The 18,826-nt window shown below is 34.0% G+C and overlaps 1 protein-coding gene across 1 annotated transcript in view; it reads left to right on the top strand.

The window, feature by feature from the left end:
- The window catches only part of LOC114942144 (cell adhesion molecule Dscam2), a 250,788-nt gene that overhangs the window by 166,753 nt on the left and 65,209 nt on the right, over positions 1 to 18,826 (top strand). The window contains 1 exon segment of the mRNA XM_085488400.1: positions 10,508 to 10,833. Within this exon segment, the coding sequence (XP_085344526.1) occupies positions 10,508 to 10,833 (326 nt within the window).

Below are 18,826 nucleotides of genomic sequence, written 5' to 3'. Positions count from 1 at the left end.
AGTAAATTATTTTACTGTATGCAGGCTAACAATAAGTGAACGATTAAATTAGGTTACGTTACACATTACTTATTCACACACATAAACACTTTTCTTAAATCACTCAAATTTTCTGTTTTGAGCCACTTATCAACTTTATCTATTCTTCTAATTAATTAAAACCACTTCAGTGACAAACATATTGCATTGCACTATAAATTGCGATAGTATATATAATTATATATACGTTGATACAATAATATAACGCCACAAATAAACGATCTGCATAATGGGTTATGATGTTTAATGTTTCGCTTTGTTCTATTGATTGACTTATATAGTTGTAAGAAATGTTACTGACAAAATTTATATAATAATGTGTTAACTTTAATTAAATTCTTTTTATTTCACTTGATAAGGACCACAATCACATGGTCGAAACGTCGTGAAGCTGAATAAATCATTTACTCGCTAGTTTGGTCGATTAATTTCTACAACTCCTATTTAAACACTATATAGTGACTGCTATTAATAATTTTGGAAATTTATAAAGGAAAATATCATCATTTTTCTTATTAACCTATAAAATAAATTCTTTTATATATTCCTGTAATTTTAGAGAATGTTCTAGAAACACTTAAGAGTATCTGTTAAGAGAGACTTTTATAGTATACAGCCCTCTTACTTTGAGAATACAATTTTTTCGGTGTGCCTTTTTAATAGGCAAGAAGGATGAACTCATCCTTTTCGCGAAGAATTACCTCACGGACAAAGTATTCTGCATTAACGAAACGGTTTTCAAGCGGTGTGGGTTAAATTATATCGGTTTTAGCATAATGGCTACACGCAACGTACCTCGTATTTCGTGCATGTATCGTACAATAGCACCACGGGGAACTGAAGTCATAATTAAGTTTCTCTTTTTGCGAGTAGAGAGAGGGAGACTACTACGTTTCGATTCTCTTCTGCGTAACAAGCGTCTAAAAATGAAATATCGAGTCATCCGAATTTAATGCAAATACAATGTTATATTACTACCACAAACATTAATGTAAAGAAATCCAACATCAATTTCTTCGTAGAGTAAGCTTTTTTACGGATAACCTAACCTACAATTCTCCGATCTTTTTTACATACCGCTCTACACTTTCAAGTGATCTTTATTTAACTGTCTTTTTTAGATATATTTGTATCTTTATGTCTTTTTTTGTATTTTGTTTTATTATTTCTTATCAGCGTTTTCTTGTAATGCTCTTCTTTCTGATGTAAACACTTTGCAACTATCCCAGCAAACACGATATATAAATGTTATATACATACATGTAAGTATTCAAGCATGTTACATGTAACGTATATGTTAGTTGTAATTTCCCACTCATAGATGTAACATTTTTAATATTACATATATTACATTGTAGTTATATTGTCATTACATCCCAAGATAGCACTGAGTTATCAATACATCAATGTGCTATTTGGTATATAATTGCAATATAACTACAATGTAATATATGTTATATTAAAAATGTTACATCTGAGTGGGAAATTACAACTAACATGGATGTTACATGTAACGTACACGTTATATTACCTGTTATATTCCGTTTTATTATAGCAATGTAACAATTATATATCGGTGTTTGCTGGGATGTATATATATATATATATATATCTTATTTGTATTAGAGGAAATATTCTTATTTAAATAAATAAGTAAATAAATAAATAATAGTAATGTGCAAAGTAATAATTTAATCGAATGGTATATTATTGCCCGTTTCTGATAAAAATAATGACTCATCTGCAAAAGAGATCCGTTAAAAGTTCTCGCGATTCGGAATTCGAAACACTCGCCAACAAATCATCGCTCTAATGCCAACTCTATTGTAGAATATAATTTACACGTGACATAAAACGTGTGTAAATGTATGGCTTTGTCGCGTGAGTTTTGAGCGAGACGATATTTTTCACGGCTATAAATCATTAACGAAAATGGTGCTTTAACTGCAAATTAAAATTGCGTTCAAATATGCAAACGCAGCATATAACGGCGAAAAAATCGTCATCAAACAGTACGAAAGTTTGATGCGCAACGAGTATAATTTCGCTTTAAATTTTTTAATATTTTTGTATTTCACAAAGTTTTGCTGTATTTAAACAGTTTGAACGATTTATAAGAAATGTTTATACTTTAATTGGATTGAAACTTGACGCAAAAGTTCCATTTTATTAATATAATATTGCAAAGTAATATCTTTCCAAACAATAATCACGTTTAATTAAAATATGTTGATATTTATTTTGGCATACAAGTAAAATGATCTCGATCAGTTCCCACCTCAACAACTCACACACACACATTAGAGTAGTTTTTACTCTATAATAATATATATAATATATAAATCGCCGCATAACTTGAGTTATGTTACATGAGGGGAAGTGATTTGATATCTTCAGACGCTAATTGCACGGGACGCATATCGTGACCCAAATTCCGAAGCAATCAGCAAATGACATTAAATTATATATGCGTACCATCGACCGGATGGACTGAGACCAGGACTTTGATGGTAATATGGTTGCCAATATAATGCAAGCGCAATTAATTCCGCAAGTGTCCCTTATTTGCATAAATGATTAAACTCATCTTAAGCCTCAAAGCGCGGATTTGGGAGCTTGATTTTCTTTTTAGCTCTGCAAATTTGATATCGCTTAAAAGTTATTCCATAACTTTCATTAAATTTTATTTTTATTTGCATTATAATTTACAGAGAAATCTTGATTTATTTTCAATTACTTTCGCGATAAACAACTCACAAGGAAACCTCGAAAATCTGAAAAATATGATTTTGACGAAAGAGCCTACTGAAAGAAAGATCCTAGGATCGAGTCCCGGTAGGGCCCCGATATTTTTTTCTGCTCGAGAAAAAGCTGAAAAATGTTTATTTATTTTCCACATACAAAATTACTTATTAAAATCGCTTACGATTAAATTTATCCATCAGACATATAAAATAAGTGATTAAAGCAGGGAAAACGTTTAAAACAAGTTGCAAACGAAGAAAAGGCACGACGGAATATTGTACGTTCCGTAATTCGCGATAAAAGACCTCGTACGGTTAATTAACGTCAACTTTATTAACGAGGCGATGTCGCGTTTGTTCGAAGCAAATATGTACGAGCGCGAGAAGGAGAAAACGAGCCAGCGCCATTTAAATCTCGCTTTGACGGCGATACACGTGTGCGCTACGGGTGTATATTTAATAGTCTTAATTGGAGTCGCCAGCACGAGCTTAATCCTTTAATTGGACATCGCGCGCTACACAAGAGCGAGAGAGAGAGAGCACGATATCATTTTCTATGTGGTTTCTCCCCTACTCTCTCTCTCTCTCTTCTCTTCTTCGCTCGCGCAGGTTTCACCTTTCGCATCGGTTAAAAAAGGAAATTCGAAACTCGATTTTGCGTTGCACAATCAATAAATGATGACTCAAAGAATACTAAGATGTTTGTTTGTTTGAACGTGATTTAACCTCCTGGAATATCGCTCGGAGCGATAACCATTCCCAGACTTTTAAATTTCCTTCATAATCGTGTTTTCATGCGCATTTATTCTGCTATCTTTAATATATAATAGGAATAATAAATTGCATTATTTATTCAAAGCTTCCTGAAAAGTTTACATTTAAAAGTACATTATCTTGTGATATGATTAAAAAGTATAAAAATGTGTGTTCTTTGTTTTAAAAATAAATAAGTATTGTAAGCAAGAGAAAAACGCATTTTTTTCCCTATAATTACTGTATTATAAAGAATTGTCGTCATTCCTGCAATATAAGAATTTATAATACTTATTTTTGATTATTTACAACAAGTAATTACAAAATTTTGTAATTTTACCGCATATTACATAAAATTTAACAATTATATAATTACATTTATGATATTATATTTTGTATAATTTATATAATAATTACATGATATTCATAATTTGATTGACATTTTTAATATTTAACTGTCAAAAATTAAATTATTTCGCAGACAAAGCATAAATCACAATTTGTTAAAAAAATCTCTGTGTAATTCAACGATATTAATATACGTACATTGCGTATACACGTCATCTTTTAATCAACATTTTGATGAAATTCTCATATAAATGTCCAATTCGTATATATCGCATCCTTTCTGTTCTACGTCAACGGGCACACTGACATTGAAACGTGTATAAGGAAATGCATGCGCGTGATAAAATGCAAAAGTTCTCGAAATGATGACGCATCAGTTGGTCCAATTCAGCGATGCGTCACGAAAAAGGTTATATTTTGAAACTTTCCCGAACATCCCGCTACGAGAATTTGGTAGATCGAGCACAAAAATGTGGAAAATTCGTGTCAAAGAAATGCGTAAATTTAAAAAGCATAAAATAAATGCAAAAAATATAAAATACGTCCGTTACGCGATTTTACCTGTCCTCAATCAGCAAAAAATGACACATTTATATTCGTATAAATAATAAGAATATCGTGTTCCTTCTCCTCTGCTTTCACTAACAGCATATCCTAAAGACGTTCAGAGAACATCCTGAGGATATTCGAATGTCTTCTGGATATCCTCTGAATGTCTTTCGGATATGATGTACTATTAGGGACAGTCATTTACAAAAAAAATTTCTGCGAAAGCAATAAAACATTTTTCTTATATTTGTTCAGAAATAGATTGTCTTCTTTTTCTTTTTATCTTCTTCGTCACAATTTAATTTTAAAAAATTAACTTTCGTTCCTCAGTTTTTTCATCGTTTCTTTTAAATTCTTGTGACGGAGAACAATGACTCCGTCTTAATAAATGTTTAAAATTAAAAAACTTTGAGGGATGACCCCACCGGTTCACATATGCCGAAGACGTTCAGAGAAAATCCGGAGGATGTTCGAATGTTCTCTGAACGTCCTCTGAATATTTATACACAATTGTGTATGTATAAAAATAATAGTATACCTATTGTGTATCAAGTGCGGAAAGTTGACAATTGGTCACGAGTTCGGGGGATGGACGCACGAGCCCAAAGCGAATGCGACCACCCCACACGAGTGAACAATTGTCGATCCGCACGTGATACACATATTTTGTATTACACGTGCAGGCAAAGTGACACTTTGTGTGCGTGTTTTCTGTGCCGAAAGCGGCCGATTTCCACGCCGCTATCTAATGCTTTGCCCACGGCTTCAGCCGTGGACAATGACTTTGAACACGGCTATTCCCGCACCGTGCCGCCGCAAGATGGCGGCGTGCGATCGGCAACCTCGCGCACAAAAAACGCGCACAAAGACACGTTGCCTGCACTTGTAATACAATAGTATATTGTGTATCAAGTGCGGAAAGTTGACAATTGGTCACGAGTGCGGGGGATAAACGCACAAGCCAAAGGCGAGTGCGACCACCCCACACGAGTGAACAATTGTCAATCCGCACTTGATACACATACTATTTTGTATTGCAAGTGCAGGCAAAGTAGCTGTTTCGGCGCGTTTTCTGTGCGCGAGGCGGCCGATTGCACGCCGCCATCTTGCCGCGGCACGGTGGGGGAATAGCTGGTTTCAATATATTTCCTACGGCTTGAGCCGTATACAATGACTTTTAACGCGGCTCAACCGTAGATAATGGCTTTGAAACCGGCTTATTCACTCACCGCGTCACCGCTAGATGGCGGCGGGGGAAATCGGCCGCTTTCGGCACAGAAAACATGCACCGAAAGTGCCACATTGCCTGCACGTGTAATACAAAATATATAGACCAACGCGAGAAAAATACTTTCTCGCTCGAGAAAACTTTTGTCGAAGCGAACTTTCACCGGAGCGCGTGCAGCAAAATGTAATTGCGACACTCGCAACAGAGAGCGCAGCCCCCAGAGCCATATTTTTTTGTTTGCTCGAGCGACAACGACGACGACGACGACGACGTTGACAGTCGCGTCGAGGGGACGTAAGTCGGGATGTAATGGCATAAAAACTTTTCGACGCGCATATGTACGTATAGGAATGAGGAGACGTAGAGGAGTGCGCACCAAACGGGGGATATGAACAAGGGTGTGGTGACGGTGGCTGGTTGTGTGCTGGAATATGGAAACTGGAATTGCACAGTACTGTTGAGAGAGAATGAGATGAAGCGAGACGAATGAGAGAGAAGGAAACGCCGAGGATTGGAGAGAGGTGTGTGTATGTACCAAAGAGTGGGCGAGACAGAGAAAGAGGGATGCAAGATCGAGCGAGACACGAGAGAGGAAGCGCAAGGGAGCGAGAACGAGATGGACGACGATCAATACGCCATCAGCTTAAATTACAATAATAACGCCGCGACCAGAGGACCAAAGCGCTATTATAAAATAGCGCGCGGTCGTAAAAGGCCACGGCGTCGCGCTGTCCGGAGATCGGTCCGGAGGAGGTAAACACCTCTTGACCCCCCAACCTCTCCTGCACAGAGAGAAAATGCTTAATCGTTGCTGAGAGGTGAAATAAAATGCCCCCGTTATATTCGGCGCGAGGGGGTTGTATATATACCAATCTCCCCCGTCGTCCCGGCCGGGAAATTGGACGCTCGTTTCATCGTCGTCGTCGTCGTCATCGTTACCCGATCCTCCCCCTTCTACCCCTCCCCCTTCGTGTCCGGGACATCGGCAAATTCCAACCCCTTCGTGGCCGGATAGAATTGCTTCCGACGTTTTTATCGATGTGACTGAACCGAAGCTCGAGTTTATTGATTCTATTATCCGTGATAAAACTCTGCGTGCTCGTTCTGAAATTTACACGCGGATTTTCGCCCGAGTATGATGACGCGAGCATGCTGTTGCCACGTGAAATGGAGATTTATAGTTCGGGAAGCGCGCGCGTCTTTTTCTCTTTTTCCTACATTTTTTTCGAGGGTGGGATTTTTCCCTGGATTTTGAAATATCGACAATTGTATCGCGGCTTTATTAAACACAGCGCTCGCAATCGCTCGAAAATGACTGATATCATGATTGAAAGGTTCACGATGTAAGTGATGATATTGAGTATCGATATTTTTTCTCCATTAGTAATATTTCAACTTTTTAAATTTTTCTTCTCTTTTTGTCGACGCTTTAATTATAAATTTAACACATTTCGCCAAGATAAATTTTCTAAAAATTCTTTTCGCAAAAATAAATGCAACGCCGCGATATAGAGCAAATATTTGATCGAAATATTTTTTAAAATATTCTCAGCGTCGAAATTGGTGTTAAAATATGCCGAAATTAATAATGATAGAAAATATCAAATATGAAGATTTTTCATTGAATTTTCGCGTTTCGAAAAATGTTGGACGACTGTTGCATTATGAAGTTAATCCGAAATTTTTGTCTCTGCTCAGCCAACTTTCCAAGGAGATCTCTTACTTTAACGACACTTCTCGGCACGAAGACACGTATATCGTATAAAATATTCTGCAGAGATTTAAAGATCTCTCAAAATTAATGAGAATAATGCGTTTCCAAAAGTTTAGAAATCCAAATTTTTAAGATATAAATACGCTGCAAACTTGTTCGTTAACTAATCATTTATTAATACGCAATTTGCAACAATGTATGAGCCAACGATAATCTGCATATGTTGAATTTCATTAGGTAAATACAATCATTAGTTGATGTACATTTATAATGAACGTGCGATCAATAATCGGTCATTTCTTCAAATTCAAATTTAGTTCAAATTTTATTATACATATTATATTGATTATATAGCAGATACATATATATATATATATATATATATATATATATATATATACAGGGTGTCCCAGAATTACCGTATAACACGTTAATGGGAGATTTCTGAGGCGATTTGGGGACGATTTTTCCTCAGCGAAAATGTCGAGAAAGATCATCATTTTTTTAATGTTCCCAATTTTTGTAATCATGTATCTTTGTAACTAAGCCTTAAATTAAAATTCTATTAAAGTAAACTTTACCTGAAATTAACTAAAAAATGTAGTTTTGTTAATAATTTATTTTTACAAGGCTTAGTTTACAAAAATGCTTTTATTTTCAATCGTTTATAACTCGAAAATTATTGGTGCCCGGACGATTTCGCTGAGGAAAATTTCCCATTAACGTGTGATACGGTAAATCTGAGACACCCTGTATATATAATACATAACAATAAAATTTTTGAAATATTTAATTATTTCTCTCTATACATATAAGTAGCATATATAATAATTTAATAATGTTAAACATATTTACATATATGTGTGTGTATGTGTGTGTGTCATCAACTTAAAACTGTTACGGAAAAAGTGCTACTTGAATCTAATAAAATCTTTACAGTTATAAACAAATATTGCATTTAAATAAAATTAATTATCTCAAATTAATTTATAAATTAATTTGCAAAATAATATAAAGCAATATTAATTTTTTACTTCTCAACGAGACTATTGGACAATTTCACGAATTTCACGAACGTGTATTCTTGCCATTATAATCGATAACAATAAGAATAAGTCTTATAACTGTGCAGAAAATTAGGAAGTTTTAGAAAATTTAAGTTTCAGGAAGTTAGTTGAAGCTCGTCGGCCATCATAATAAATTAGGATAATTAAAATAAAACATAAACCATTCTATTAAGAAAGATCTTTGTATACCAAAGGTTCCAAAGAATTGTCTCACATTGCATTATAGACATAAATATAGAAAAAAATGCAAAATAGGATTTAGCTTTATCAATAAAAAGTACATTACTTTACAGCACAAGGAAAAGAAAAACCGTAAAGAAAGTATAGACATAGTACATATAAACTATAATTGTAAGTACGAGATTGCGGTCTTGAATGATTAAATTAGATTATATTACATGTTGCAGGTTAGGCGAACACTAGTTTTAAGTCGCTTAAGGAGATCCTTTACGATTGTTTGTTTTATCAACCAATTATTATTTTCATACTTCTAGTCTTTTGTCGCATTAAGAGGATCCCTCAGCAAATGACAAACTCCGACAAAATAGCAGCACACATATGTACAAATCGTATTTCTAATTACACATTTTGATTAGACTTTTAATCCAGATTTAGAAGATAACAGTGCTTTCTTTCGTATTTCCTAATCCTAGGAAATGTGTTTTTTTATTCGTACAAAATGTATATGGTTTCTTATATAAAGCATATATTATGATGAGGTTATTGACAGTTCGTCTGTAATTCGAGATGTAAATAAGTAAGGAAAACTGTTATTTCACATTTTTCATATAAAATCGAGATTCCCTGGGATTATTGATGCATGTATTGCAATTGTAGAGAAGCATTTTATATTCTGACAAATTAATACAGAGAAATCCTAGAAGTACACGAAGTAATACGAAAATATACAATTGTGTCGATAAAACAGATAATCGTAAAGGATTCCCTTAATTTGACAGAATTACTGAAAATAAAATTTGAACTTTTGGTTTAATTTTTGACATAAAAATTGTCAATTAATTGTTTAATATTTTGCAAATTAATAATGATATTGTAAAAATCCGCGGTTAATGCTTAAAGAAAATTGTAAGGATAATAAAAAACCAATATTCAAGTCAATGTAATATGTAAATCCCGAAAAACCTTTGACACCGTGGTTTCGAGAAAAAAAGTTTTATAATAAAAAAAAGTTTCAATTATATAGCGTAAACTTTTTTGTTCTTATAATGCCATGTCAGCTTTGCATAATAATCATCCTTCCTCATCGTCGCTTTTTGTTTTGCTCTGTCGTCTCGAAATTTTTCGATTTTTATATCGGTCTAATCCCTTAAAAAGGATTTTATATTATATTGTCGTCTTACTTTGAGAATGCAATTGTTAGTGTATGTAATTTTAAGAAGATTGTTTACAATTGTTTGTTTTTAATCCCCCACCTCCACCCCAATTATTATTTTCGTACTTCTAGTCTTTTGTCACATTAATTTGACAGAATTAAAAGTGCTTCTCTACGATTGCAATATACATACATTAATGATTCTAAAGTTCAATTTTATATAAAAAACGAGAAATAATTAGTACAATTTTCCTTATCTATTTTATCTCGATGTGACATCTCGAATGACAGACGAGCTGTCAACTCATCATATGTGCTTTATATAAAAAATATACATTTTGTATGAATATAAACTCAAAATCCCTGGGATTAACATACATGAAAAAAAGCATTTTTATCTTTTAAATTTAGATTAAAAATCCAATATATAAAAGTATAGTTTGCATTACGATTCGTACGTATGTGTGCGTGCGTTGTAGATATAATAGAGCAAAAAACAGCAACACATATGTACGTTCTTTATAATAGTATTAAATATAGCAAAAAGTGACGTCATGTGAAAAGTCAGTTGGTAATCGCCGATATTTTTAATTCCAAAATGAGGGCGCTATTATATTGTCGGAGTTCGCGTCGTTCGCTGAGGAATTCTCTTAATTAAGAGAAAAAAAAAGTTTAAATTTATCGCATTACAAATTTGTTCTACAAATCGAATTTCTCTTTTTCCTGCTTCAGAACATCGCAATTCGTCACCGCCGCGATTCAACGAACGAATGAATCCCGGACCGATCCGCACCGGCGAGACGATCGTGCTGTTGTGCATCTCGCAGGGTAACCCTCCACCTACATATCTCTGGTTCCGCGAATCCGTGTCGGGCACAACGATGGTTTTCAATTCGGAGAGGATACACGCGCGCGCTGGTGTACTGGTGCTACAGCCGGCCCGCGTCGAGGATGCCGGCAGATACGTCTGCCACGCGAACAATACCGCTGGTTCCGAGCGGGTCGTACTAGAAGTCACTATCGTAAGCAGTCTCTCCATCCATCTAGCACCTCAACAGGTACGTATCCAGATTTTTTCTTCTTTTAGTGCGACCCGATTTACGTGCTCCCTTTTCCTTTCGATTCACTTTTGCTTTCGACCGTTTGACGTGACTTTCTGCATCCAAACAGACTTAACAACCTAAACATTTGTGTACATCGAAAATCTTAAATCTCAGAATTATATTTAAAGATAAAGTTTAAAAATTAAAAATTAATTGCATTAAAGTTTTTAAAATTGATGAAGATCTATTATTCTTTATAAGTATTTATTACTAAAATTATAATAATAGTAGGAAACGTATTTTATTTTTTTTTCGATTTATAATGTTATATGTATTATATGGAATATATTACATGTTCATGAATATATTCTCTTAAAAATAAATCTATAGAATGTAATAATTTATGCTATATTTTGAATTTTAGTCGAAGTCTATTTTTCTTCCAAAATGTTGATAATAGAACAATGTTTCAATATTTGACTTTATAATACTCGTATCTCGGAACATTGAAAATGTCTTTAAACTGGTGAAACGATAAAACCCCGAGTAAGCTTAAGATGAATTTTACATGCGTTAATAAAAGGAGCCATAGCAAGGAAAAGCCTTGGATGAACTTTCACAATAGCTTACAGAACGAAATATAAAGATTGACTAATTTGAATGATGGAAATATTACTCAATTTATTTCATAAAAACAAAAGTTTCTAAATATATTATTGTTTCTCTTTATACATCATTACAATTGCACACAATAATAAAGTATAAGGTTATAGTTTATTTTAATAAAAATGTGTTAAATTGTTGATTTTTATACATTTTTTTAAATATAAACTATTTATAAAGTTTATAATAATAATTATAAAATATAAAATATATCAATTTTTAAGTATAAAATGGCATTGCGCGGAATCGTTCCGTTAAAAGCTACGCTTTTCCCAAGTGATATTTGAATCCAAGTTTCAATGCTTGTAGAGGGCGCTTTTGTTCAGTGTAATTGCCATAAAATATCGCCAGCTATTTCGATTTGAGCAAAGTTGAATCCAAGTTTATCCCGTTACTCCGGAACGAGAAGATAGTGGACTTTAGATACTCTCCGGATAATTGGGTTGAACATCAACGTTATATCACAGTTTCCTCTTCATCCATCTTACGTTTCTGTCGGTTTACATGCATTTCCTCTCTACTGATTGTGAGTTTCGCGCATGAATGCGTGATCTTTTTATTTTCTTCTTCTTCTTTTTCTTTTCCTCCTTGTCCCACATTACAGCAATCACTTCTTTGTTAGGTTATTATTTTTACTTTTTATTTGTTTGTTTTATTACATTTTAAACAACAATAATTATTTTATTAAATTAGTTTTTTAGATTAGATTATTTTTTTTATTACATTATAAATATTTTCATACTTCTTTCTTACATAATTCGAAGTAAATGCAATTTCATTGATTTTTTTAAACACAAAATCCATCTCTTTTTTTCTTCTCATTAAGAGTTTAGCACCGAGAAAATAAACGACAATCTTTATTCGTCGAGTAAATAAACGACAACCTTTATTCTGTCGCATAACGATCTATACAATTGATTTCCTTTTGAAAACGGATTAGCCTGTAAAAACGAGATGTCTCGACAAGGTATCGATAATCTTTTTCGTAACGTATGGTTGACGATCCTTCGTTTTCCACTCTCTTCCTCACTCCTCGCATCTCTCGCCGAAGTAGCAGCTCCTCTTCAATGCGTCGTCGCAAATGACTCCGAGCATTCCTATTGTGCGCTTTTCCCGGACGACAATCGTCACTAGTTTTCCCCGGAGCGAGGCGCAATCAGAATCTACATTTTACTTATCACCCCTTCCGGTGAAATTTTGCGAAATTCTTCTTCATCTCGAAATTTTTCACAATAATTGTGATGACGACGTTTACAAACCAAATCACTTATCACTCTGGAAAATGTATTTAACAAGTTCTATTGAATTGCGCTGTAAGCACTTATCTTATCAATTACAGTATGATGTTCTTTAACTTTTTTATTGGAAGACTGGATGAGAGAACTTAATAATTACTTGAAAAAGAAAACTTGAGCGATTTAAAAGAAATGTTCACGAGTTAATAACATTTAACATAACCTAATTGAATCAAGACCCAATAAATTGCTCTATCAAACAATGTTGGCAAATTGTTGCCAGAAATGCGACAGAGCCTGCTAATAGACTCTGCGCAATTTTTGCTGCCAATCTGCTCACATTGCCTGTCAACAGATTTTGTCGACAAAACACGAACTTAATGCGACTACAGATGGCTATGGTTTTGGTATAGAATTTTGATCTTGGCTGTCAATCTGCACGCATATTGCTAGCATTTTGCTTTCTGGGTAATGACTAAAAAATGACGTCATAATCACGTATCTTACTATCTGGGGAGTATTTTAAAAATAAGTGGAACATTCTTATAAAATGAGAACACAATTTTCTCGCAGTGTATCTCCTATTCTTCCAAATATTCAATTGCAATGACTTTATCTCGCATAATTGCTGTGAAACTGTATCGTTCGCATGATCCATAATCTATATCTGGCCTTATGCTTCGCGGCATGAAAGAACAGGTTCGTTGCCTCGTGACTTTGTTAAGCCATCGAGAGACTCTATAACCCTCTCTCTCTCTTAGCTCGATGAACACGAGTCGGGACGTGCGAGCTTCCTCCGAGGAAGCACCTCTGAATAAATTCGAGCCGGCGGCGAGCGACTAATTCTCAGCGACGTAGATAATCGAGGATCGCGCGAGTACACCGTAAACAACAGCGCAATGTCAGGAAGCCCGGAAGCCCGACTGCTCGACCGTGATGCCGTGTAAAATGGCAAAGAGAAAGGAAGAGAGTGAAGAGAGAGAGAGAGAGAGAGAGAGAGAGAGAGAGAGGAAAGAGGAAAGAGGAAAGAGGATGGGTTCATTCCTGTGCGCGATGAATCTCGAAGTTGCCCGGGCACTTATTCCGTCGGGTCAAATTATCGTTTGCCCGGAGATTGTCTAACTCCGTTACCGTCGTTTCGTAATCGCTCGCTCCCTCGTCCGAGAGTTCCTTACAACTGTCGCCAACTTTTGGAAACGACCACCATTCTGTCTCAAAGAGACTATCATTTATTCGCGACTTGCAAAAATTTTTGTGTACGCAAGACTGTGTATTAATAGAAAAACCTCTTGAAGAGTCATTGGATTTCATTGTTTTATATTTATATATATATATTTTTTTTTATTATACAATTTATTTATTACATATATATTTATATATATAAATTTAGTTATATTACACACATTTATGGTATATATATATATATATATATATATATATACAATAAATGTGTGTAATATAACTAAATTTATATATATATATATATATATATATATATATATATATATATATATTACATATTATTGTACTATATTTTATATTTTCACTTTTTATATTTACAGAAATGTTGGAAATCTCATGTATACATATATCAAGTATCATATTTCATACGTAGAGGAAATTTTAATCAATAAAATGTATATTATCTCGTTTTATCTTGATTCATAGAATGTCTAATAAAATACTAAATTTGATATAACATTTAAATTTAGAATTCTTGGCATTTCTCAGTATATATGTGACAAGAACAACACGCTCTCTCCCGGTTTCTGCCGGTTGTTATGTCTCCATGCAGTTATCAATTGTTATTGATCCTAAGGCTAAATATTTGGTCCAATTGCAATGCGACACTTAATGTATATCTCGTGCGTTTTTTATGTTATATTACTGCGACTCGATATCTAATTGATTATGAATTGTAACTCTAATTTTTATAACTGAAGATAGTTTAAAATAAACCGAAACGTATTATTTTACATGTCATATTAGTCTATTATTATTATACAATAGCACGACTTTCTTGCTACGGCTCTTTGCCCTTTTTGTTGTAATTTGGTTTAAATTTAATATCAAAAAATGAAAAAAATTACATATGTATTTTTATTCAATTAATACTACCACGTTTTTGCTCAATAAACTGTCCACTTAATTATTGTCTGACATCTTCAAAGCACACTTTTCACTAATTTTACAGCTTCAAAATATATTTTCAAAATATAGATATAGATCGTCATATCAAACAAATCTGTTGAGATAATTGTTTTATCGTGTACAATTTTTATCCATGCGCGCACAGCTTCTTTTCTTCATTAATCCCCAGATTAAGAAGGCATTTTTAATTGGATTTTAATTGGATTGAGTGACTCTGATGGCCAGCAGTCTAATATTTTAATATTATTTTTTCTTCTAGATAGCAAAAATAACTTCGATATTTTGAGTTGTTATCCTTTTAAAGAATCTAATCTTGATTTTTAGAATCCATCTTTAAATAATAATATCCTCTAATAGATTTTGACCATCTTCTTAGCACATCCAAATTCTTCATAATTAAATTAAAATTCTTGCAAATCCTTGATATGAAGCAACTTCAAGCATGCAGCTTTATTGGATGTTCTCTGAAGAAATGTGTTTGTGTGAATAGACCAAGTTTGATAGATAGCATTCCGTATGCAAAAAGAAGTTTTATTGGAAAAAGTAACATTTTTCCAATTAGGATTTACATTTTTATGCACCCAAGTGATTCTTTTTGCGACATCTTTTTTTGAAAGAAATGATTCTTTCATATTATGCTTCAGTATATTTGAGGTTCATATATAAGTTCGTATATATATATGATTCTCACATACATGATAAAATAATACCTCTCTTTCAACTTGAGTTCTTGTCTTTGATACAAAAATAATAGAGGATTTGTAGAAAAAATAGAAGGAGATTTATAGAACCTAACCTAACTGCGAATGATTTATCTTTTTTCTTCGAATATTTTGGAATATATAGTTAAATATGTCACTTTCTAGAAAATCAAGCAATATAATTGAGACCTTCTGTATAATGCATTATAGAAGAAGAGCTCTTTTACTTATTCGTTCAAGAGTCCCCGATATAAAAGAAGCTTGTCTCCTAACATACATCGGTATATAAATATGTGCATATACTATGTCTTATGAGACATATACTGTACATTGTATTGTGAAAAGTTACTTCGATGAAATAATGTAATTTAATATCTGAATACTTTATAATTTCTATGAATGCGTCGCTTCACGATCATCAATGCTCGAAGTAATTGCGACCGATAACACAGAGGCCGAGATATCGAAGCTATGTGTAATAAATGCTCTACGCGCGCAAACTATTTCACTGTCAATTACCAGCTGATGGATCACAAGCCCTGTCTCGATTCGCCGAGACGAATCGCTCGAACCAGTGTACTACCCTACCTACCTATCCTATCCTATCTTGAAAAGTTGACTACATTCTGGGTCGATCGTCGCTTCGATAGGGGAGGGAGAGAGAGAGAGAGAGTGGAAAATGTCAGTAAAGTGTCGCTGTCCAACGAAAAACGCGAGAAAGTGGTCGGTATTCTTCCATCTAGAGCGGACAGCACGGGCATATATATAAAAGAAGGGCGAATGGGTATTGGTAAATGGTCCATGGTGACGAGGGCTGCCGAGCTTCCATCGTGGAAGAGCGACAGGAACATTGGGCGAGGAGAGGAGAGTCAAAGGGGGCTGGAAACGGTGAAATACCATTCATTCGCCGGAAGCCTTCCGTATAACTTTCGCGATCATCAGCGGAGGAACGCTTATAGATGGATTCTCTGATGTATACAGGGTGTGCCATTTTGTATGGACATCGTATAAAAATTCTTCAATTAATTTTTAATATTCCCAAATATTACTACAGAACACTTAATTATGCAATTATCATTTATATATTATTATAATATATATGTATAGGGTGAGACATGTAAATGACTCTAAATATCTTTTTCTTTGCGTCTCCTTATTAAAGGATATATCCTCTAATAAGGCACAACATATCCGAAAGATATTCAGAGAATATCCAGAAGATATTCGAACATCCGCAGGATGTTCTCTGAACGTCTTCGGAATATGTGTGCTGTTAGGGTCTTTTACACAAAAATGTTTTGTGCAAAAGTTGTTTGATTTTACGAGAAACATAAGGTAGCAATATCAATTTGTTTACAGATTGTTACAGATGGCGTTACTTTCGAAAAAGTATCTCTCGGCGTGTAACACTAATATTCCAAATTAATAAATTGTATAACTTATGGACACATCAAGAAAATTCTAATTAATACATATGGTTAAATTTTCTCGATGAGAGACTACAACTTTTGTTTAAAAAAAAGTTTTTATTAAAAGAAGTGGTGATCAATAAATTTCTCAAAAGTGGCGCCATCTGTATATGTATGTACATATAAATAAGATTTTAAAATTTTGCTAAAAAATTGCATAAATGCAATAAATGTAAGATTCTATTTTCGTTTGCATTTCTCTGAAATTTCATTTTCAAAAATTTTTTTATTAATCGTTATAAACAGTAATAGTGCATCTATAATATTGCTCGAAATAAGGTGACACCGGATTGGTCGAATAATTCGCAAATAAAAGACGGCACAATGAATATAGAACACTCTATATATATCGACTGCCTCTCGTCTCTGTAATTTCGTTCCATTAGCGCGTCAAGCTCCCTTCATGCTTTATTGGCGGAAACCACGGCTTTTTGCACGCACAGCGCAGCTTCCGACGCTTCGACAAAGTTAATAATCGCAAGCCTTTCGACAAATCCTAGAGCGCTGTCAAGTTATTTCTGTCGTTCGACATTTATCCTGGGGACGATTAATTGTTCATATCATCCCGAAACTTTTCCACGCACCGGTAAATCATTTGATATATTTGAACGTAAAAATTCTGACTTCTAATGTGTTCAAACTATATAATATTAAATAAAAGTTTTCAAAAGAATTCTTGTAAAGTTAGAAATATTTAATACGTTTGTAACAAAATATAGTTTGACGACAGATAATTCTATTTTATTTTTTTACCTATCATTGCAGATATTAGACATTCTGTGAGGATATCCAGAGGATATTCGAATATTCTTAGGACGTTCTCTGAACGTAATCGGGATATGTGTGCTGTTAGGAATCAGTATAAACATTTATCTAACAAAATAAAATTTCGTCTGATTATATAATTTTGCTTTTATTCTACTGTTTAATACGAGCGATCATTTTATTTTTATAGAATATTATCAGAAACGAAATAAGTCCTCACGTTTATCTCATTTGTCTCCTCCTGTGCTTTTTTCTCGAAAAACCCGTAATGATCGCGCATTGCAAAGAAAATTGTACGTGTCGCATGTGTGTGTGTGTGCGTGTGTGTGTGTGTGGGTATATCTGTGTATGCGGTATTGTTACATTGAAACAAGCCGCCATCGCGTATCGTAAATATACTTACACGCGGTGCCGCAAAGACAGGCTACAAAGAGAAGTTTGTGCAAGAAGGAGAGAGAAAGGACGTGGAAATCGACGTCTTAGCTCGTTTTATGAATCCCCTTTCGAGTACCTTTAAAGGCGCCATCATGCAGTTTTATTTTATTTTATTTTTTCTTTTTTTTCCACAGAGCCCCTTTCGTGCGCCTTACCGCGAGGGCGGGAGCCGATATCAAAGGACATTTAAAAGTCGCAAGCGACGATTTGAAGGAAAGTTTTTCCCTTAGAATTGCGGAACAAAGGCAGCCACGCCGGTGAGGCGTGATCCTCTTAACGATATTTAACGGTTGCGGTCGGATTCGACGAATAAGAATAATTTCTCCGTCACATGTTCGCCGTGAACAGAAAGCAGCTGAATCGATACGAATGCGCATACTTGAGCTTCATCCTCTTATTTCGAAATCACTAATGATTCTTGAAAGTATACACAAATTGTTAGAGAAAATCTGTATAATATTAACGTCTAACTGTGGAATAATTTTAATACAAGCGAATAATGAAAGACGTGATGTGTTTTATTTGTTTATATCATAATTTAATATATAATTACTTAATATTTATTTTTTAATATGTATTATAATGATTA

Source organism: Nylanderia fulva, unplaced genomic scaffold (genome assembly GCF_048542155.1).
Source record: "Nylanderia fulva isolate GAGA-0341 unplaced genomic scaffold, ASM4854215v1 Scaffold69, whole genome shotgun sequence".
NCBI classification, from domain to species: Eukaryota; Metazoa; Arthropoda; class Insecta; order Hymenoptera; family Formicidae; genus Nylanderia; species Nylanderia fulva.
This window is presented reverse-complemented; position numbering and strand designations above follow the sequence as displayed.